This window comes from Amphibalanus amphitrite, unplaced genomic scaffold (genome assembly GCF_019059575.1).
Source record: "Amphibalanus amphitrite isolate SeventyFive unplaced genomic scaffold, NRLGWU_Aamphi_draft 002031F_arrow, whole genome shotgun sequence".
Lineage (NCBI taxonomy): Eukaryota > Metazoa > Arthropoda > Thecostraca > Balanomorpha > Balanidae > Amphibalanus > Amphibalanus amphitrite.
The window spans coordinates 5,455-29,818 of record NW_024883524.1 but is presented as its reverse complement, the minus strand read 5'-3'; the positions used below and the strand labels follow the sequence as shown (position 1 = coordinate 29,818).

At 47.8% G+C, this 24,364-nt stretch overlaps 1 protein-coding gene across 1 annotated transcript; it reads right to left on the bottom strand.

Annotated features, from left to right (window-relative positions):
* Positions 1-4,676: 4,676 nt before the first annotated feature.
* On the bottom strand, positions 4,677-6,665 carry LOC122376149 (transcription factor 25-like). The gene has a single exon (XM_043355863.1). The coding sequence runs from the start codon at positions 6,663-6,665 to the stop codon at positions 4,677-4,679; it is 1,989 nt and encodes a 662-aa protein (XP_043211798.1).
* Positions 6,666-24,364: the final 17,699 nt, after the last annotated feature.

The window sequence follows — 24,364 nt, the reverse complement described above, 5'->3', positions numbered from 1 at the left end:
TTAACACTTCAAAGAAGCCACTTACGAGTTACGATAAATATGTGGGGAATTGCAAGAATCGTCAGCATTGTGTGATAATGCATAATCAGTGAAGGTATACGATTTCTTTGGAGTGGCAACGGGAAGCCTGATTAAAAGAGTCATGCAACGACTGCCTGTATAGGTGCAATTACCTTTCTCTTCTTTAGAGAACCTTCGCCGCTCGCTTGTGACCGGCGCCGACCTCCGCCGTCCTTCCGAGTGTGGGTCGGATCCGGTTAAACGGGTCACCTCACACATATTGCTACATATTTGACTGAATGTGTGATGATAACTAGCTATGCGAATGGCTCCGCTCTTAGGCACGGACGAGATTATACTTTCCTCCCTGTATACGACGGACAATTTAATCGCTGTGTCCACATTCAATTCAGTTCCGGCGGGCTTTCTACATCTGCGTTCATTGTTTTATGAGATCAACCCAGATTATTTGCCGCAATCACACACAACACGTCTCGATTAACTCTAAATTTCAACTTTCTTTCGTTGAGCGTAGCTGTAATTCAACTATAAACTTTAAACCATCAATATCCACATACCGTTTGAATTGTCATTCATTTCAATAAAGTCCAACCTCGAAAGATGTCAGCAGCCTTTCCCCTATAACTCGGGGATTATGTAAAAGGATCGGTATTAGCTGTGGAGCTGGTCAAAAATTATCACAACAGTCCTCCCGTCATGTAATAATAATCTTCCAAGAAATCCCCAATAGTCATTTTTTATTACTTTAACATTTTCTGACAAGGGAGCCACTTGTGAACCAAATGTGAACCGAAAGGGCGGCCGTTAGCGCAGCCCGAGGCCCATGGTGAAGGAAGGACGCGGCTGGCCACCCGGAGAGAAAGGAGACGCGCCGTGACAGCCGCGCCAAGTTCAAGGCTGCCGAAGGGCGAGTCCTCCCGGGAATAGAAAGTTGCCCGTCGAGACGGACTCACCCGCTAGTGTCGTGTTCCGACAATTGGAGGGCCCCCGGCTGGAAAATGGCCGTCGGGTCGCCACACCCAGCATTCGGTGAACTGGGCGAGGGCACGTGATACATCTACAGGCTCTGGCAGTGGCAGGCAATGAATGGGGCTGCCGGAAAACGGAGCCGCGGCAATTCCACATTCCAGTGCACTTGGAACGCAATGGACGGTCATTGTTTGTACTCGGAATGCATAGCCTGTTTGGAAAAACATCGTTTGCTTACTCGTGCCATAAGGAAAATCACCTTGCTTGGGTAGGCTCTTTTTTCATCAGCTGCGATCGAAAAGCGAACAACTCACATATATCCTTCACACCATTGGCTTTTTTTTTAACTGACGATATGTTTCAGCCTCATGCTTATGCCACCTGGGCCTAATCCAACGGTATATTGCTACATCATTTTTGGTCGCATAATGAAGGTATATCAAACATTTTCATTTGGCATGCACTTGGAGGACACAGAATCTGTCTCATCCTTGATTCTGCAATATCGCATAAACTCTTCAATCTTGTTTCTTGAAACTGAATTCCTACCCGATTCCACTTTTATTTAAAGAAATGTCTTCATGGATAAATTTAACAAGCATGTCGAGAATTTCGATATAGATTTATGAAGACCTTTTAATGATGCCACGTCATGTCCTTTTAAGACTAAGAACTCCAAAACTTTGAAAGCTTTTCACAGTTGCGGTGGTACGGAAAATAACAGGAATTAGTAGGAAAATAGTAGGAAAGTAGGAAAATTGGAAAATAGAAATTATGCAACAAAAAATGTATAAAATCAGCTTCGTTCACATACCTACATTTGAAAGTTGAAATGTCTCGTGTTTTTGTCCCGTGTTCCTTTCGTTTTTAATCATGTCTCCACATCCACGAAAAAAAACTTGTCAATTAGGGGAAGCCGGGGGAAGCCCGGCATAGTAAGCTCTTTTTCATTTTTATTACATACCATACATGCTGTATAAAATGTTGATATCCTGCTAGCTACCTAAGTTCATTGGCCGTGTTTTCCCAAAAATTCGGTTTTGTGGAATAAGTATAAGGTTGAGAAAATCGAGTTTTAAAAAAGTGTTGATTTTTCTGGGGTAAGCCCGGCATAGGGGTAACGCCGGCCACCTCCCCTGCGCTTTACAACAAGTTGATGAAACCATTATGTGTTTTCCAAATATTAACGGAAAGTGAAATATTAAGGTACTGATTAGCTCTGGACATCTTAGAGTTTATGTCACTACTGGCATTTTAGCTAGCGTCTACTACATATACAATACAGGTCGATGAAAATCGTGATGCGAAATTGACAAAAAATGTGTATTTTAAAACTCCTTAAAATTTATTTTTCTTTTTACCTTAATGCATCATATTGCATGTCATTCGACTCGGCTGATGAAGAAGAACACAACGACTCCATTTTTGAAACTCTAGCTTCATTGTCTGTCGCGTTATCTGCAAAAACGTAGTTTGACCCTAATTGACCTTAAGTGACATGACTGGCTTTGTCTATGATAACATGTTTATTTTCGAAATTTATCTTTGATCTAGGTGTAAACCAAACCTGCTCAGTACCTATTATCTCATGGAAAACAGTGGTTTAGTGGCATTGCTCTCGGTTGGGGGTAAGCTTGGCCACTCGCCCGGGGTTACCCCAATGTGCTTATTTTTATTTTAGAACAGCGATATTCGAAAAAATGTCATACTTAAGCCAGCCTGCCTCGTCACCCCTCACTACAAACACTTAAACTGTCCTTACATAACATTCGTATAAATATTAGTACTGTATGGTATAACATTAACAGTGCAAGATATCTCACTTTTTAGCTAAAAACCATTAAAATATCATTTTTGCGCTATAACTTTAACAATATGCAATTTTTGTCAGCCTCAACTTTTTTGCTGTCGTTACCTTAGCTGCCACGCTGAAAGGACAAACAGTTGAGCATTTTATTGTGAATAATTTAGCCGGAAACGGGGTGGCCGGGCTTCCCCCGCGCCCGGGCTTCCCCCGGCTTCCCCTATAGTCTTGTCATTTCGATGCATCCTTCAGCTGACTCGACATTGTTTGAAATTGATGTCTAATACCTGTTGTTTGCTTGTTTTCTTGCGTTATGCCCTTTCGGTCTGACAAGACCATTTCAGAGCCGGAAGGATGATAGGATTTAGGGGGAGATATTGGTCTGGAGAGGCACCCTAGGGCCTAGAGAGTCACTGGGGCTGAGCCCAGTCCAAATGGACAGGCCGACCAGCCTTCCAAGCACTCTCTGCACCCGGCTACGGGGTGCGCTCCCTCGGGAGCAGCGGTGCCGCTCCAAGGGAGCAGCCCGCATGAGACAAAGTTGCCTGTCCAGCACGGAGCGAGGGTTGCAGCGTGGAGGAGAAGGATTTGGTCATCCTGAGAACGGAAACGACGGACGGGCATTGCTAATATCTATTCATTTTGGTCCTATATAAGGCCTCTTTTTGTGTGATAGCTCTCTCTCTCTCTCTCTCTCTCTCTCTCTCTCTCTCTCTCTCTCTCTCTCTCTCTCTCTCTCTCTCTCTCTCTCTCTCTCTCTCTCTCTCTCTCTCTCTCTCTCTCTCTCTCTCTCTCTCTCTCTCTCTCTCTATCCCTCTCTCCCTCTCTTGCTCCCTCTCTCCTCTCTCCTCTCTCTATCTCCCCCCTCTCTCTCTCTCCTCTCTCTCTCTCTCTCTCTCTCTCTCTCTCTCTCTCTCTCTCTCTCTCTCTCTCTCTATCTATCTGCTCTTTGATCGGACCAAACACTCACTTGTCTCGGTCTCCGCTCAGGGTCTCTGCTGGCTTACCGCTAGATGACGCTGTCGGCTAGACTTCACCGGAGCGAGCAGTGCAGCGGTCAGCAGACAGGGGAGGGATCGATTTTAACGGCCCCCATTGCTGGGTGATGGCGGTCGTGATTTTTCCATTATATTTCTCTCTACTGCACATCAGCTCAGCTAATTTTTATCGATTAGCGTGATTTTAGAACATCCTAAGTTTTAAATTAGGTATTCTTAAGCTAAGACTTGTTGAAATTTGGGATATTAATGAGCTCACGAGTAAGATGAAGCTGGTTGTAGGTATACCAGAAAATGGTTCATGTGTGACCAATGGCTTTCCGACAACCATCTCGAGATAGAGGGCATCAAAAGTCAATCGCCGTCCAGGCCTAACCTAATCATCTCATATGAAAGCAGTGACATCGGAGCCAATTTAAAGGGACCCTGCCGGCTCCCACCTTCAAAAAAGTTTTTTTTTCCGATTTCAGTCCATATATTGATGTCCATCGCCCAGGACGGAGCATGGGACGCAATCACGATAAATATACAAAGTGCGCTCCCAAACCCAGGCACGGCTATCCTACAAACCCAACAAAGCGTCTCGTTCACTATCACAACCTGCAAAAATAGGCTTCCTCACGACGGCACAGTATCTGGCATTCACCATCAGTGGCAGCTCAGCTCCCATTCGCACGATTCATTTCCGTTAAAGGGCGGCGGCAAGATGTCCACAAGCTCCGTGTCCGTTGATAGTCCCTGGCAGTCCCTGGTTGACCGGCGCAGCAAAAGTGACGAACGCTGCTCACGGAACGGTCCCACGGAGGCGGATTGGTGTCCTTTAGATCCCACGGCGCCCGGTCAGTGCGCAGAGCCAGTCACCCAGTACCGTCCTCCCGTGCATATCACGCGTCGGCCCAGGCCTCGTCATCCGACTCGTCTAGGTCGGCGTCTTCATCGACCGTGGCCGGCATGGGCGACAGGTTGGTCAGCAGGTCACGCATGGCGTCCAGTAGGGAGACCACGGAGGTGCGCAGCTCGCCGCCCAGGCCCGGGTCCTCGCCGGCCGGCCCGGCGCCACCCGCCGCCGCCGCTGCTGCGGCCACAGCGTGTCCGTCGTCGAGCAGGGCCTCGGGCGGGTTGTTGGGGTCGAAGTTGGGCAGCATCGAGTAGAAGAAGGCGGCGAACGGGTTGCTGGAGCCCAGCGCGGCCCGCGGCCGCCGGGTCAGCGTGTAGCCGGAGGTGCCATCCGGCGGCGGCAGCGGGTCGTGGCCCACCACCGGCCGAGAGGTGATCTCCGGCGGTAAAAGTCCCATAACTTCTTTGACATCGGCCACTACGACGTGACGGCAGATGGAGAGCGGCATACCCGGGTACCTTTTCTTTCTGGCCTCCTGTCCCTCGGCGACGCGCGGGTCCTTCTGTTCGACCAGGCGAGCCGACTCCAGTGCGTTCCGCTGCAGCCAGGGAGCCACCGTGGAGGTCTTCCAGAGATCGGACGACCGCTCGGCATACAGGCGACACAGCATGGTTAGCGCCTGCGCCTGGCTCCTCTCGGCGGCCGGCTGGAACAGCGGACACTCGCGCACCTCCTGGCACGGAGTGACGTCACACTTGTCGTTGAGCAGCGGCAGCAGGCTGGGGAAGAGCAGCAGTGCCCGCTGCAGGCCGGCGTCAGCCTGTTGTCTCAGTCTTTCAGCCTCAGTCGAGTCACCCGCCGCCTCCGCCAGCAGAAGGTGCGCGTATGGCACCGAGTAGGCGAAACTGGGCAGCTGAGACAGGTTTCGGACCGGCTCCCACTGGGCGTGGAACCTGACTAGCCACTGGTACTCGTGCGCCCTCAGCGCGTAGTGGCAGACCAGCAGCACGGCACCGAGCGGATCGTCGGACGGCTGGACGGACAGCAGCAGCTTACAGAACTCGAGCGCCGTGCGGTGGCAGCCGCGCTCGCTCAGCGCCCGCGCGTGCCGGAACAGCGCCAGGAACAGAGGCCTATTCTCCCTGCGCCGGTAGTCGAGCCGCGCGGTGCCCGCCGTCACGGAGAACAGCGGGTGGGCGGCCGCCTCCATGGTAAACAGCGCCCGCTCCAGCAGCTCGGCCGAGAGCGCCAGGTCCTCGCCCAGACGGCACACGTCCGACAGCTGCAGCATCGAGTTCACGTGGCCCGGGTGGCGGTTCATCAGCGCCAGAATGTTGTCAGGGTTGACGGACTCTACAGCGGCCAGGAACTGGTGTTCCACCTCCTGGTACTGGGGGCCGTGCACAAACTGAAACCACTGCTCCGAGCCACGCTGTTCCACTAGCTCCATCGATAAACCGAGTTTGACGGGCGGCGGGAAGCGGTGCACGTTCGTGACCATGGAGAAGGAGCGCGGGTGGCCGGGCCCGCGGCGCCGGCCCGTCCGCCGCTGGTCCACCACGTCACGGCCGAACATGCGGCGCATCTCCGCGTCCGGGTTCAGATGTTTGCGCTCAATGGTGAGCACGTTTTTGACGATGGTGCTGTTGGTCTGTTCCGTGGCCGGCGACTGGACAGTGATCTCTCCGAGAAGACGGTTCACCTCCAGCACGCTGGCGTCGACCTCGTCCACCTCCGACACCGTGTTATCCTCGCTACTGGCAGCCGCCGGACGGCGCGAGGACTTCTTCTTCTTGCGCTTCCGCTTCCCCTGCGTCTGCGGCAGCGGCGCCGGCGCACTCGTGTCGACGTCGTCATCCTCCTTGACGTCGGTCTCCGACTGCGACTCATTCAGTAAGCTGAAGATGTTGGCTGGCCGAGATGAAGTGTCACTGGTCAGGTCATCAGCCTCCTCCTCATCCCCAGGGTGAAGGGGAGATGGCTCCTCAGCAATAGCTGGCTTCCCTTTCAGCTTTCTCAGGTTCCGAGATGACATTGTGCCAATTGCTGATCGTGCACCAGTAATTACACAAAGCAAAAAAAAAATCCACCTTCAAAAAAGTTAATGAATTGGCATGAAAGTGATGTCGCTCGGTTCAAAAAGAGTGAAAACGAATATCTACCAAATTTTGCCGAAAAATATTCACCGGTTTTCAAGATATTAGACTTTTACTTTTGTTTACTTTTTGGGATCTCCGCTGTTCCTAGCGACTTTATTTGGAAGTAATAGTTTGGCAGCTGAAAGTGCGGCACTTGTTGAGCGCATAGACAGCGGAACGGGGAGGGCACCGGGGCACCGTGCCCTCCCCTTTGATTTTGGCATTTTAACATTAGCCCTATGGGCGTTGCATGGAACTTGGTACAAAAAGTCGGCAGTGCCCTCCCTTCTTTTTAAGGTGTTCCGCCGCTACTGGTTGCGCGCAAAGCAGCATATACCATCGCGTGCTACCAAAATGAAACGTTTTAGTAAAAATTTAAAATCGTTAGATCTGCGCTGACGTCACACATTCAGAGGGGACATTCAAATGCATTAGCCCCCCTAGCTGAATCCAAAGTGCTGCAACTTTGAAATTAGATATTTTCTATTTGAAGCATTTATCGATGTAATGAGTGCTCAAACCAGAAAGTGCAAGCCAGGGACCCCATTTTGACTATCTTAACTCAAAACTAATGTTAAGGTGGGATGGTTACTTTAACACAAACTCCAGTCAAGGCGTGGGTCTTAGCGACGCGACCTTGAATGACCAATGTGGGAGAGTTTCTCAGCGCCTGGACGTCACATCTCCCAGCAGGGAACAATGTTTTGATGTGTCTGACCTCCAACCTCCTCTATTACCGCGTTCGTTCCGGTTCAAGGGTCACTGATCCCTATTTATCGGCGGAACTCGCATGACCGCGCCGGGTCAAAGTTCAGGTGAGCTGGTCAGACGCGGCCCCAATCCTCTCCGAGATGCGTTGGATGCACTGCTAGCACGGCGGTATGTGCAACACCATTCACAACCAACGGGATTGGCCTTCAATCGGCATGACGTTGAAGCCCCAGTAATGTCGCATTCGTCTCCAAACCCAGTCACGATGCTAAAAATTCCGGGAATTTTCCCATCCGTGACCGATCGTTCCCAACGCGGGCAAACTGGATAGTGGATACCCCAAGCGCTCCCAGCCCGCAAAGTGAGATCAGCTGTCATATAACGGCCCATGAACCAGACCGGAGTCACCAGCCGTCGAACAAACAATAATACCAGTCGTGAGTATGACGTCACTCCCTGACATCACATCACATCATTCCGTGACATAATCACACTGTCCGTTGCGGGGTGATGCTGAGTATGACGTCACACTTGGGTGACGTTTCGGTGACGTCACGCCGGGGTCAGAGCGGGAGTGACCTCCGTCGGGCGCTGCGGTACGCCGGCCGGCGGGCGGGTAGTTGGGAGTGGGACCGGCCGAGAGCGGCTGGGTGTGCCGCAGTCCAGCGCAGGGTCCGATCTCCGGCGGAGGCATCGAGAAACAGCGGAGGAGACGACAACGACAGCAGCAGAGGCGACGGAGATCGTCGAGGACATATTGATAAAACTGGCTAGAAGTGAAGAAGGAAGGAGATAATAAAAAGATATGGTGTGATAGATGCGGTGACGTTTGAAGACTTTGAAGAAAGGAAGGACACTTTCCTTGGTGACAGTGAACTGAACACAGTGCTCGCCTCACTGGTCACCTGACAGAACTGGTCATCTCTGTCATCGTCCGTTCATCTCTGCGCCGCCATGGACGACCCGCAGGAGCTGAACCGTCAGGTGATGGACCGTCTGGAGGACATGTTTCGGGACGTCAAGATCTCTCAGGTGGAGACTCACATTCGTGAGCAGCACCCTAACCTGCGCAGAACACCCGAGAGGGAACACCACCAGACCTCATGTCCGCACAGCCGTAAAAACTCGGTGGACGTGCGCCGGCATTCTCAGGACGTGCGCATACCGTCCCAAGACGTGCGCAGACCCTCACAGGACGTGCGAAGGTCCTCACAAGACGTGCGTAAGGCGTCTGTCAGCTCACGTCGCCCTTCATCGACCAGCTCTTTGAGTGGCTACACGAACCGGAAAGGATCGACTGGCGGGCTTAGCGGAGGGCCCGGCGCTCGCCGTGACCTGACCTCGGGTCGTCGCGACTCGGCGGCCAGTCGACGCTACTCGACCGACTCACTCGAGAGCGGCCGACGGGACAGTCTGGCGAGCGTCGGCAGCGGCGGCTCCGGCGGCTCGGGGCACCTGGCCGACCTGATCGAGGAGAATGAGGAGGAGCAGGAGTCGGGCTCGCCGCCGGCAGCGAGCGACCTCGGCCAGATCGCCGCCAGGGCCCGCACACAGGTGAGGACAGGTCACAGGACCGAGTGGCTGCTGCGGTAACGCTTATCGGTATTAAGTGGGAATATTTTGGATTAATAAAACGTCGATAATATTTTTTATGTGGTCTAAAACTTATCAATGAAATGAGACGGTATACTGTGAAAAAATAGACTTTGTTAAACAGGATCGCCAAAAAGTTTTTTTTTTTCATACGTAAATCAGATTTAGCATCTTTATGAAATAAGTACTTAAATAAAAAGGTTTGGTTATAATGTTTAGAAATAAGAATAGCATTCGTGGTGATTATGACGGGAAGATCTGCTGAGGTATGCGGGTGCCAGCATACTGTCACAACAATTATATTGCTAACTTATTGCGAAACATTGTACTTATGTAAACTGTACTTACATGAACGAACGGCATTTGTTCCCGCAAGTACCACATCCACTCGGTCGTCCTCTACGGCAAAGCGTCTGTTTTGTCAATGATAAGGGCCTCGAAAATGAAGCCTGCCATTTGAGAGTCACAATTGATGGCCTCGGGAGCGTATCCTGCTATTTGGGGGTCAATTGTCCCGAGATGTCACCCCACAATACTGTGTTGTTACAAACAGCCTCGTTCAGGCTCACAATGCGATGCGACAATCGGCAGCACAGGGCAGATGATGACAACAGCTTTGCTACATTGTTGAGGCCTTGCATTGCTGCAAACGTAGATAGCAACCCATGCATGGGGCTTTATTTGTTCAACAGCTCATTGTTACGAAGTGCTAAGGCATTCAGTAGAATAATTCGTCAATCCACAGACCAACTGGTAGGCATCATATGTGGATAGGAGTACGAGGCCATCCCAGCCACTGAAATCTGCGATGTCGTCCAAATCAAAATAAACAGCTCACGCCCCACCCAGTGCATACGGAGCGGGGCGGGTCAGAAGCGGGACTTGCGCTCGTGCGCGACCGCCCCGATCGTTCAGTCATGACTCGACTGCGCCATAATCGTCCCGTCACACCCCCGCCGAGCGCCGTTAACTGCCACGGTCGGCTTCGTGACTGTGGCAGTGCGCGAGTCGGTAACATGCTCACCGCAAGGTAACAAGCCAGTCTAGAAACCATTAGAACACCGTCTGCCAGAAGAAACGTTCAGGGAAGACACTTGCTCTCGATGCCTTCTTTGAACGATTTAACACCTATGAAGAATGGCGCACATCATTTGCCTTGACCTGGCAGTTAGGTGTCTGTCACTTGGTCCTGACGGCTGTATAGGCTACATTAGCCTTGTTTACTGCCACAATGACGAGATGTGAATGCCGAATGGAATGTGTCCCGCGATTGACATCACTGGCTCGGAGTCCCTCGTCATTTCCGTTGGTCTGTCCTGTACCTCATGCAATACAGGCCGGGGAGGGATAGCTGTCACCACCGACACTCGGACGAGCTCCGGTGCCGGCCCGTATCCGGGGCATTGTTTACCCCATCCACGGCCGGCGCTCTCCGGAATGGGGAGAACGGTCGACTTTCACTGCGCATTGCCGACGGCTGCTCGTAAATCACAGCCACTTACGGCGAGGATAACTCTGGTCGTTTGTGAGCCAGTCGCCTGTCGAGCGCGGCAAACACAGTCAACTGCCCCATATGTTCATGTCGCCTGTGGAAAACAGGGCTGATTTGATACACGCACCTGCCCGGAATACGGCCGAGACAGTCGTGCAATAAGACGTCGGTGATGCCGCGCGGCGCACAGCGCGGCGCAGGGGTTCCACTGACCTCGTTTTCTCGGAGAGTGAATTGATGGCCATGATTCACGGCGAAGGCCACGACTCGAGTGGATTAACAATGCTCCGGGACGGCGCCGTCCTGATGGGAATCGCCGGCCCTTTGTGCCACGCAGGGGTCAGGGGTAACGGCCACGGGTCACATTCTGGCCGCCGCGGCCCGCATTCATGACAGACGAGTCGGCTGTCTGTCACTGACGGTTACCGTGAACGGCTCGGCCAGCGTCACTGTTCGTCACTGTTCTTTCACCAAGTGAGCAGCTGCTGAATATTTAAACTCTACCCTACGGACGATGTATTTGGCTGCTAGAGCTTACAGCCTATATCCTCCGGGGTTCAAAGCAGTGCTAAGCAGGGCTCCTGTGTCACATTGCTTCTCTGCCTGTGCCACGCCGCAGCCATTCAACAGAGGAAACATCAGCGATAATTTATTGTAAACCTAGCACATCCAGTGGGATGTCACTCTGCCTCGTTTGGTTAACCGTCCTGTTGATAGAAGTGATTCGCGACACAGCCAACAAAGGTGCAGCCGGCAGCTATCACTCATTTTGCTAGATTGTTTTTTTTTGGGGGGGGGGGGTTAGGTAGGCCCTTTCGGTCCATTAAGACCATTTCAGAGCCGGGAGGATGATAGGATGTAGGGGAGACATTGGTCTGGGCAGGCACCCTAGTGAGTCGCCGGGGCTGAGCCCGTCCAGAGGACAGGCCACCCAGCCCCAAGGCACTTACTGCATCCGGCTACGGGGTGCGCTCCCTCGGGAGCAGCGGTGCCGCTCCAAGGGAGCAGCCCGCATGAGATAAAGTTGCCTGTCCAGCCCGGAGGGGCTTGTGGCGTGGAGGAGAAGGATTTCAGTATCCTGAGGATAGAAGCATGGAACGGTGTTTTGCTAGACTATCGAAAATAATTCCATTGAATGCATTTGTGGTCTTCATTTCTAGTTACATCGACATTTCAATTGGGCATCTTGAACACTCCTCATCATTCCTGGTCCCCCCTGTTACAAACGCATTATTATCACTTTTCTTACCGTTGAATCAAGTAGCTGTCAATCGTGCCCCACTTTTTCCCCGAGGAGATTCATCATCTCTGACTGGCAGCCTTTTAAGAACGATAATCAACTCGGTTCCCACTATGAACCCGTCTTTCGAACAAAGAGCCGACAATACGCTCCGCTCGCTGGACAAATGATGGGGGCCGCGGGGCTGACACAACCCTGAACGGCGCGGCGGCTCCCAAACGGTGATAGCCTCGGGGTTTGTTCGGCGGCTTCCGTCCTCCGCTCTGCGCGGACGGAACGCGGCCTGGTTCGGTCAAACCAGCGACGGACAACCCAATGTGGTTCGATTCGGACTGCCAATTAGCCCGCGTTTCCAAACAGCTTGTGGTTATCTCTTGGACGTCCCTAAATGTCCCTGAAGACAGGACCTCAACCTTCCACCCACTTCCGTCCTACATGCCTACCAGTGCCAGTGAACTGGCACGGATTCTTTCCTGGCCTTTGAGCTTTGAGTCTTGACGGGTGATCTCTATTCTCGGCTCTCGCTGTTCTGGGAGGGCGCGACGACTCCGACCCAAACCGGGTGGCGCAGCAGGAAGACGCTGGCGCATGCTGAGCGCGTGGCGACGCCAGCGGAGCTCGCACTCCAGCCTTGGCGACGGCTGTCGGTGCTCTGTACGTCGAAGGTCGCTCGCACGAACTGGGTCGGTCCCTCCGAGGGGTGGCTGTGCAGTCCGACTGATGACGTCATGCACCATGACCAGACATTTCAGTGGCGAGAGGTGTTGTTGTTCCACAGCAATACAACACACATTTTTACGTCTGTCAAGACAGCCTCAGATTCAGATTCACTTTCAGAATCACATTGGGACCCCCTTAGATTTTCATAAAAACTGGTCCATGGGTACAGTTTTGGACGCTGATTCCAATGGTGAAGTCTGTTTTTCGCCACATATTATACTTTAGCCCCTAGAGGCATTCAAAGTTTTTTTGGGGCGAAGGGGGACCCCCTTAGATTTTCATTAAAACTGGTCCATGTGTACAGTTTCGACGCTGATTCCAACAGTGAAGTCTGTTTTTCGCCACATATTATACTTTGGCCCCTAGAGGCATTCAAAGTTTTTTGGGGAAGGGGGACCCCCTTAGATTTTCATAAAAACTGGTCCATGTGTACAGTTTTGGACGCTGATTCCAATGGTGAAGTCTGTTTTTCGCCACATATATACTTTGGCCCCTAGAGGCATTCAAAGTTTTTTGGGGGCGAATGGGGACCCCCTTAGATTTTCATAAAAACTGGTCCATGTGTACAGTTTTGGACGCTGATTCCAATGGTGAAGTCTGTTTTTCGCCACATATTATACTTTGGCCCCTAGAGGCATTCAAAGATTTTTTGGGGCGAAGGGGACCCCTTAGATTTTCATAAAAACTGGTCCATGGGTACAGTTTTGGACGCTGATTCCAATGGTGAAGTCTGTTTTTCGCCACATATTATACTTTGGCCCCTAGAGGCATTCAAAGTTTTTTTTGGGCGAAGGGGGACCCCCTTAGATTTTCATAAAAACTGGTCCATGTGTACAGTTTTGGACGCTGATTCCAACGGTGAAGTCTGTTTTTCGCCACATATTATACTTTGGCCCCTAGAGGCATTCAAAGTTTTTTGGGGAAGGGGGACCCCCTTAGCATAAAAAATGGTCCATGTGTACAGTTTTGGACGCTGATTCCCATGGTGAAGTCTGTTTTTCGCCACATATTATACTTTGCCCTAGAGGCATTCAGATTCACTTTCAGAATCACATTCGGACCCCCTTAGATTTTCATAAAAACTGGTCCATGGGTAAAGTTTTGGACGCTGATTCCAATGGTGAAGTCTGTTTTTCGCCACATATTATACTTTGGCCCTAGAGGCATTCAAAGTTTTTTGGGGAAGGGGGACCCCCTTAGATTTTCATAAAAACTGGTCCATGGGTACAGTTTTGGACGTTGATTCCAATGGTGAAGTCTGTTTCTCGCCACATATTATACTTTGGCCCCTAGAGGCATTCAAAGTTTTTTGGGGCGAAGGGGGACCCCCTTAGATTTTCATAAAAACTGGTCCATGTGTACAGTTTTGGACGCTGATTCCAACGGTGAAGTCTGTTTTTCGCCACATATTATACTTTGGCCCTAGAGGCATTCAAAGTTTTTTGGGGAAGGGGGACCCCCTTAGATTTTCATAAAAACTGGTCCATGGGTACAGTTTTGGACGTTGATTCCAATGGTGAAGTCTGTTTCTCGCCACATATACTTTGGCCCCTAGAGGCATTCAAAGTTTTTTGAGGGAAGGGGGACCCCCTTAGATTTTCATAAAAACTGGTCCATGGGTACAGTTTTGGACGCTGATTCCAAAAGAGAAGTCTGTTTTTCGCCACATATTATACTTTGGCCCCTAGAGGCATTCAAAGTTTTTTTTGGGCGAAGGGGGACCCCCTTAGATTTCATAAAAACTGGTCCATATGTACAGTTTTGGACGCTGATTCCAATGGTGAAGTCTGTTTTTCGCCACATAATACTTTGGCCCCTAGAGACATTCAAAGTTTTTTTTTGGGCGAAGGGGGACCCCCTTAGATTTTCATAAAAACTGGTCCATGTGTACAGTTTTAGACGCTGATTTTAACGGTGAAGTCTGTTTTTCGCCACATATTATACTTTGGCCCCTAGAGGCATTCAAAGTTTTTCGGGGAAGGGGGACCCCCTTAGATTTTCATAAAAACTGGTCCATGAGTACAGTTTTGGACGCTGATTGCAATGGTGAAGTCTGTTTTTCGCCACATTATACTTTGGCCCCTAGAGGCATTCAAAGTTTTTTTGGGGCGAAGGGGACCCCCTTAGATTTTCATAAAAAACTGGTCCATGGGTACAGTTTTGGACGCTGATTCCAACAGTGAAGTCTGTTTTTGGCCAAATATTATACTTTGGCCCCTAGAGGCATTCAAAGGTTTTTGGGGGAAGGGGGACCCCCTTAGATTTTCATAAAAACTGGTCCATGGCTACAGTTTTCGACGCTGATTCCAATGGTGAAGTCTGTTTTTCGCCACATATTATACTTTGGCCCCTAGAGGCATTCAAAGTTTTTTTGGGGCGAAGGGGGACCCCCTTAGATTTTCATTAAAACTGGTCCATGTGTACAGTTTTGGACGCTGATTCCAACGGTGAAGTCTGTTTTTCGCCACATATTATACTTTGGCCCCTAGAGGCATTCAAAGTTTTTTTTGGGGCGAAAACAGACTTGTGGCGATATATAAAAACAGATATGTGGCGAAAAACAGACTTCACCGTTAAAATCAGCGTCCAAAACTGTACACATGGACCAGTTTTAATGAAAATCTAAGGGGGTCCCCCTTCGCCCCAAAAAAAAATTTGAATGCCTCTAGGGGCCAAAGTATAATATGTGGCGAAAAACAGACTTCACCATTGGAATCAGCGTCCAAAACTGTACCCATGAACCAGTTTTTATGAAAATCTAAGGAGGTCCGAATGTGATTCTGAAAGTGAATCTGAATGCCTCTAGGGGCAAAGTATAATATGTGGCGAAAAACAGACTTCACCATGGGAATCAGCGTCCAAAACTGTACACATGGACCAGTTTTTATGAAAATCTAAGGGGGTCCCCTTCCCCAAAAAACTTTGAATGCCTCTAAGGGCCAAAGTATAATATGTGGCGAAAAACAGACTTCACCGTTAAAATCAGCGTCCAAAACTGTACACATGGACCAGTTTTTATGAAAATCTAAGGGGGTCCCTCTTCGCCCCCAAAAAACTTTGAATGCCTCTAGGGGCCAAAGTATAATATGTGGCGAAAAACAGACTTCACCTTTGGAATCAGCGTCCAAAACTGTACCCATGGACCAGTTTTTATGAAAATCTAAGGGGGTCCCCCTTCGCCCAAAAAAAATTTGAATGCCTCTAGGGGCCAAAGTGTAATATGTGGCGAAAAACAGACTTCACCATTGGAATCAGCGTCCAAAGCTGTACACATGGACCAGTTTTTATGAAAATCTAAGGGAGTCCCCCTTCCCCCAAAAAACTTTGAATGCCTCTAGGGGCCAAAGTATAATATGTGGCGAAAAACAGACTTCACCGTTGGAATCAGCGTCCAAAACTGTACACATGGACCAGTTTTAATGAAAATCTAAGGGGGTCCCCCTTCGCCCAAAAAAACTTTGAATGCCTCTAGGGGCCAAAGTATAATATGTGGCGAAAAAAAGACTTCACCATTGGAATCAGCGTCCAAAACTGTACCCATGGACCAGTTTTTGAAAATCTAAGGGGGTCCGAATGTGATTCTGAAAGTGAATCTGAATGCCTCTAGGGGCAAAGTATAATATGTGGCGAAAAACAGACTTCACCATGGGAATCAGGCATATTTACGTCTGGACAACGAGTTGCGTTGGAGAGGCCGGAAATAGTGGCGATTTCAGGACCGCAAGAATGGACCGCCATTGGAATGATTCTTTTTTAAATCGTGCACTGTTTTCGGCTGGAATTTAATAGTTACTACAAAATATTTTGTAATTACGTTTCCACCAAGAATGAATGCCATCAGGGCTAGATTTTTAATACTATTGCATTTTGTCAAGAAGCATATAGTGCTGTTATATTGCAGTTTTAGCGCGTTTGTTACAAAATATGAAGCGAATAAGCGTCAGTGTAATTCATCAACAGTGCCAGAAGTTAACTTGAGGGAAAGCTATACTAATTGCTCTTGTCCATCCACTAAAATTTATTAAATATTTTGCTTTGTGTATTCCAAAAGAAGAGGGAACTATTTCATTTGTGCCTTCATGTCAGAATTGAAGGTGGATCATTAAATTTTCAACGCAGTTTACAAACAAGCATTTGGTCTTTCTCGTTTATAAGCAGTGGCAAAGAAAAGGTTGATCAATCCTGAAGTTCAGTCATCGTACCTCAACTTGGCAGCAAGATCCCCCAAGGACAGAGGATATTTGTATACATGTCCTGTAAATCAAACCAAACAAGGCATTTGGTCTTTCTCGTATATAAGCAGTGGCTAAGAAAAGGTTGATCAATCCTGAAGTTCAGTCATCATACCTCAACTTGGCAGCAAGATCCCCCAAGGACAGAGGATATATTGTAAACCTGTCCTGTTAATCAAAACATTTTTGTGCCTTCAAAGGCTTAAGTTATCTGTGGTGTGTTCGGAGTTAGGCTATATGGCCGCTTTTGTTGTATGTTTATGTGGAGATTGAATATAACTGTGACCCTGTGCTTGTTTGTATACTTACGGTCAAACAGGGAACAGCACATTCACATGACATACTCACCTAGCAGTTAGCACCTAACTCATAGCTGTACCCTGCAGGATCTGTACTTGTTCATGTCTCGAGCATTAACAAAGCACTAAAGTAGCTTAGTAATCATTTCCCATTTTCTGAGCATCTAACATGACATACAGCAGTGCAGAGCAGCTTCAGAGAAGAAACACTTTAAATGCACAGTCTCACACCACCCAATGAGCCAGTTCCTCAGTTGACTGTTTCCCTGGACACAGCGTGGCAATGTGAGCTAACTTTTGGCAAGTTGGAGGTTAGCAGGTACGATTGAGTTAGGGTGAGTACCTACCTATAACTGGGTGCTACTGCCATGCAGGTCTTGGATAGGCTGCAAATATGTGTGATGATTGAGGTTAGGTCAGCTGTCAGGTTAGTCAGGTTCAGGTATGCTCATTGCTCAGGTCACATTTTTATGGACATTTGGCGAATTAAAAAACTAACAATCTGATCTTAGGTAAACATACACAACTACTGACTATAGGTAGGAACTGAGCACCTACCTACTTGTGCCTACATCTCATACCATGTCAAAGTGGAGTTCCTTGGTGGAAGATTACCCTCAGTACTGTTTATCCCAGCCCTGTGAAGAAAACTAATACTTTTAAGCTTTGAGTCACTGCTGGCCATCCACAGGAAGAAACGCTGAGACTGAGAGCTTTGTCATTGTATATTGGACCAATGACTATCACGAATGACTATGAACACATAATATGATCACATTGTTGCATGGATTGTCACATTGACAATTTTACTACAATCCTTTTTTCAGAAATACAGTTATGATGATTAACATCAAAATCAACATAAAGTGGATTTAGTGATCCAAGCTTTCTCCTCCAGTAGCAATGGAATGATCGCCTGTTTCATTTGCCAGACACTGAGTACCTGATGCACATTACAATCTGCATAGCATCTAAGCATAGTAAAACTGCCCAAGTCCATTCATTCTAGATTTTAACTTGATAGTTAGCACTAATTTATCTTGCTGTTGTAAGTTATCATTCATATTCATACCAATACATCAATATGCGCTCATCAGTCAACATTTTCTGGCATGATCCTGCTCAGCGTGCTCTTCAGTATTGCTCCAAGGTCTGCAATATTATAGCTTGTTTTTGGACAATACCTAAGCTCTTTTAATTTTACTTTTTCTTGCTTAGAGCCGATCAACTTGCGTTTATCAACCAAAGTTTCATAACTTGTTCAACTTGATATTGATATTGCTCAGTAGTCAGGACCTCTGTCAGCCTCCTGGATACTTCAGATTGTTTTCAGTCAACATGCTTCTTAAATATGATATAAGTCAATCTTAAGGGATTCAAAACATCCAACAAAACGACGTACAAGAGCAAGAAAACCACCAGATAAACTAAAAAATGGCCTTGGAACAGAGCCAAGTGGTGCTGGACCTCCATTTGTTTGTTTACATTGATTGTAGTGCTGATGTATTTTTAGGACTCTGAACGTCGGCTTATAAAAAATGAAACGTTTTTACAAAAGTTGTAAGGCAAGTAATATTTATCTGAAAGAACTAAAATATTCAAAAGCCAAACACTATGAAATACATGAATCGGAACGAAAATAACCCAAAAATCCAGCCTAATCACCGGCTCCTAAAACTGCAACACAATCGGCACTTTCCCCGCAACTCGTTGTCCAGACGTAAATATGCGGGAATCAGCGTCCAAAACTGTACACATGGACCAGTTTTTATGAAAATCTAAGGGGGTCCCCTTCCCCAAAAAACTTTGAATGCCTCTAGGGGCCAAAGTATAATATGTGGCGAAAAACAGACTTCACCGTTGGAATCAGCGTCCAAAACTGTACACATGGACCAGTTTTTATAAAATCTAAGGGGGTCCCCCTTCGCCCCAAAAAAACTTTGAATGCCTCTAGGGGCCAAAGTATAATATGTGGCGAGAAACAGACTTCACCATTGGAATCAACGTCCAAAACTGTACCCATGGACCAGTTTTTATGAAAATCTAAGGGGGTCCCCCTTCCCCAAAAAACTTTGAATGCCTCTAGGGGCCAAAGTATAATATGTGGCGAACAACAGACTTCACCCTTGGAATCAGCGTCCAAAACTGTACATATGGACCAGTTTTTATGAAAATCTAAGGGGGTCCCCCTTCGCCCCAAAAAAACTTTGAATGCCTCTAGGGGCCAAAGTATAATATGTGGCGAAAAACAGACTTCACTTTTGGAATCAGCGTCCAAAACTGTACCCATGGACCAGTTTTTATGAAAATCTAAGGGGGTCCCCCTTCCCTCAAAAACTTTGAATGCCTCTAGGGGCCAAAGTATAATATGTGGCGAGAAACAGACTTCACCATTGGAATCAACGTCCAAAACTGTACCCATGGACCAGTTTTTATGAAATCTAAGGGGGTCCCCCTTCCCCAAAAAACTTTGAATGCCTCTAGGGGCCAAAGTATAATATGTGGCGAAAAACAGACTTCACCGTTGGAATCAGCGTCCAAAACTGTACCATGGACCAGTTTTTATGAAAATCTAAGGGGTCCCCCTTCGCCCCAAAAAAACTTTGAATGCCTCTAGGGGCCAAAGTATAATATGTGGCGAGAAACAGACTTCACCATTGGAATCAACGTCCAAAACTGTACCCATGGACCAGTTTTTATGAAAATCTAAGGGGGTCCCCCTTCCCCAAAAAACTTTGAATGCCTCTAGGGGCCAAAGTATAATATGTGGCGAACAACAGACTTCACCCTTGGAATCAGCGTCCAAAACTGTACATATGGACCAGTTTTTATGAAAATCTAAGGGGGTCCCCCTTCGCCCCAAAAAAACTTTGAATGCCTCTAGGGGCCAAAGTATAATGTGGCGAAAAACAGACTTCACTATTGGAATCAGCGTCCAAAACTGTACCCATGGACCAGTTTTTATGAAAATCTAAGGGGGTCCCCCTTCCCTCAAAAAACTTTGAATGCCTCTAGGGGCCAAAGTATAATATGTGGCGAAAAACAGACTTCACCGTTGGAATCACCGTCCAAAAATGTACCCATGGACCAGTTTTTATGAAAATCTAAGGGGGTCCCCCTTCGCCCCAAAAAAACTTTGAATGCCTCTAGGGGCCAAAGTATAATATGTGGCGAAAAACAGACTTCACCATTGGAATCAGCGTCCAAAACTGTACTCATGGACCAGTTTTTATGAAAATCTAAGGGGGTCCCCCTTCCCCAAAAAACTTTGAATGCCTCTAGGGGCCAAAGTATAATATGTGGCGAAAAACAGACTTCACCGTTAAAATCAGCGTCCAAAACTGTACACATGGACAAGTTTTTATGAAATCTAAGGGGGTCCCCCTTCGCCCAAAAAAAACTTTGAATGCCTCTAGGGGCCAAAGTATAATATGTGGCGAAAAACAGACTTCACTGTGGAATCAGCGTCCAAAACTGTACACATGGAATAGTGTTTATGAAAATCTAAGGGGGTCCCCTTCACCCGAAAAAAAAAAAATTGAATGCTTCTAGGGGCCAAAGTATAATATCTGGCGAAAAACAGACTTCACCGTTGGAATCAGCGTCCAAAACTGTACACATGGACCAGTTTTTATGAAAATCTAAGGGGGTCCCCCTTCGCCCCAAAAAAACTTTGAATGCCTCTAGGGGCCAAAGTATAATATGTGGCGAAAAACAGACTTCACCATTGGAATCAGCGTCCAAAACTGTACCCATAGACCAGTTTTTTATGAAAATCTAAGGGGCTCCGAATGTGATTCTGAAAGTGAATCTGAATGCCTCTAGGGGCAAAGTATAATATGTGGCGAAAAACAGACTTCACCATTGGAATCAGCGTCCAAAACTGTACCATGGACCAGTTTTTATGAAAATCTAAGGGGGTCCCCCTTCGCCCCAAAAAACTTTGAATGCCTCTAGGGGCCAAAGTATAACATGTGTCGAAAAACAGACTTCACCATTGGAATCAGCGTCCAAAACTGTACCCTTGGACCAGTTTTTATGAAAATCTAAGGGGGTCCCCCTTCGCCCCAAAAAAACTTTGAATGCCTCTAGGGGCCAAAGTATAATATGTGGCGAAAAACAGACTTCACTGTTAAAATCAGCGTCCAAAACTGTACACATGGACCAGTTTTTATGAAAATCTAAGGCGGTCCCCCTTCGCCCCAAAAAAACTTTGAATGCCTCTAGGGGCCAAAGTATAATATGTGGCGAAAAACATACTTCACCATGGGAATCAGCGTCCAAAACTGTACACATGGACCAGTTTTTATCAAAATCTAAGGGGGTTCCCTTTCGCCCCTAAAAAATTTTGAATGCCTCTAGGGGCCAAAGTATAATATGTGGCGAAAAACAGACTTCACCATTGGAATCAGCGTCCAAAACTGTACCCATGACCAGTTTTTATGAAAAATCTAAGGGGGTCCCCCTTCGCCCAAAAAAACTTTGAATGCCTCCAGGGGCCAAAGTATAATATGTGGCGAAAAAACAGACTTCACCATTGGAATCAGCGTCCAAAACTGTACACATGGACCAGTTTTTATGAAAATCTAAGGGGGTCCCCCTTCCCTCAAAAAAACTTGAATGCCGCTAGGGGCCAAAGTATAATATGTGGCGAAAAACAGACTTCACCGTTGGAATCAGCGTCCAAAACTGTACACATGGACCATTTTAATGAAAATCTAAGGGGGTCCCCCCTTCGCCCCCAAAAAAAACTTGGAATGCCTCTAGGGGCCAAAGTATAATATGTGGCGAAAAACAGACTTCACCGTTGGAATCAGCGTCCAAAACTGTGCACATGGAATAGTTTTAATGAAAATCTAAGGGGGTCCCCCTTCGCCCGAAAAAAAATTAAATGCCTCTAGGGGCCAAAGTATAATATGTGGCGAAAAACAGACTTCAACCGTTGGAATCAGCGTCCAAAACTGTACACATGGACCAGTTTTTATGAAAATCTAAGGGAGTCCCCCTTCGCCCCAAAAAAAACTTTGAATGCCTCTAGGGGCCAAAGCATAATATGTGGCGAAAAACAGACTCACCATTGGAATCAGCGTCCAAAACTGTACCCATGAACCAGTTTTTATGAAAATCTAAGGGGGTCCGAATGTGATTCTGAAAGTGAATCTGAATGCCTCTAGGGGCAAAGTATATGTGGCGAAAAACAGACTTCACCATGGGAATCAGCGTCCAAAACTGTACACATGGACCAGTTTTTATGAAAAGCTAAGGGGGTCCCCCTTCCCCAAAAAACTTTGAATGCCTCTAGGGGCCAAAGTTTAACCCTCGCCCATGTAGGGGGGGGGGGTTGGTGCAACCCCCCCCCCCTGAGGTTTTTCGGAAATAGTGCAAAAACGGCGGCGCGCAGCGCCGCCAAATTTTGGGTACCTTATGGGGCAAACCTTGCGCATCTTTTGATAAAAAAAAATTGACCGGGTCATGTCAGGTCACGGAGTTATGACGTCACAAAGGGAACAGCCTCCGGCCGGATTTTCACAAACTGAGTGCCAACGCCCGAGGTTTCCTGCCGGTGGTACGGACATCGGTTGATGGATCGTGATGAAACTTCCCATGCATGTTGGGGCAAGTATTGGCTGTCATATGGTATAAGAAACTTGACCGGGTCAGGTCAGGTCACGGAGCTATGACGTCACAAGAGGAACAGCGTCCGGTACTATTTTTGAAAAGCGCCCGAACCACTATTTGCTAATTCTTGTCACCTCAATGGGAATATGCAGCAATATTAGCTTCTATAGGGAGCAAATGGACCTTCCAAATCCAAAAATACAATCAGATTTCAAAAATTTAAATTTTGATTTTTCGAATTTCTGCCGCCGACTGTGACCTTGCCGACTTCCGGCGCTCCCAACGCGCCATTTTTAGAGCTAGGGAAACGAAATACATACCAAACGATAGAGAATTGATCAAGGAACACGATAGTGAAGGTTTCAAGTCGATATCTCCCACCGTTTTGCCGCAATCGCCGCGGAAAGTTGAAAAAAGTCTATTTTTCCGAAAATTTGACCTTTGACCGGTCAAAAGTAGGTCAAATGTTGACCTAGGACCAAAAAATATACCACCAATCGCGAGATCTCGGCGAGAGCAATCCGTTGGTCTTTTCCGCTAAGCTCTACGACGCTCCGTTTTCAAACGCCAAGGGGGGGGTCGCACCAACCCCCCCCCCCCTGCATGGGCGAAGGTGGCAGATCGCCGTTTACGGGCGAGGGATAATATGTGGCGAAAAACAGACTTCACCGTTAAAATCAGCGTCCAAAACTGTACACATGGACCAGTTTTTATGAAAATCTAAGGGGGTCCCCCTTCGCCCCAAAAAACTTTGAATGCCTCTAGGGGCCAAAGTATAATATGTGGCGAAAAACAGACTTCACCTTGGAATCAGCGTCCAAAACTGTACCCATGGACCAGTTTTTATGAAAATCTAAGGGGGTCCCCCTTCGCCCAAAAAAAATTTGAATGCCTCTAGGGGCCAAAGTGTAATATGTGGCGAAAAACAGACTTCACCATTGGAATCAGCGTCCAAAGCTGTACACATGGACCAGTTTTTATGAAAATCTAAGGTCCCCCTTCCCCCAAAAAAACTTTGAATGCCTCTAGGGGCCAAAGTATAATATGTGGCGAAAAACAGACTTCACCGTTGGAATCAGCGTCCAAAACTGTACACATGGACCAGTTTTTAATGAAAATCTAAGGGGGTCCCCCTTCGCCCCAAAAAAAACTTTGAATGCCTCTAGGGGCCAAAGTATAATATGTGGCGAAAAACAGACTTCACCATTGGAATCAGCGTCCAAAACTGTACCCATGGACCAGTTTTTATGAAATCTAAGGGGGTCCGAATGTGATTCTGAAAGTAAATCTTGAATGCCTCTAGGGGCCAAAGTATAATATGTGGCGAAAAACAGACTTCACCATTGGAATCAGCGTCCAAAACTGTACACATGGACCAGTTTTTATGAAAATCTAAGGGGGTCCCCCTTCCCCAAAAAACTTTGAATGCCTCTAGGGGCCAAAGTATAATATGTGGCGAAAAACAGACTTCACCGTTGGAATCAGCGTCCAAAACTGTACACATGGACCAGTTTTTTTAAAATCTAAGGGGGTCCCCCTTCGCCCCAAAAAAACTTTGAATGCCTCTAGGGGCCAAAGTATAATATGTGGCGAGAAACAGACTTCACCATTGGAATCAACGTCCAAAACTGTACCCATGGACCAGTTTTTTATGAAAATCTAAGGGGGTCCCCCTTCCCCAAAAAACTTT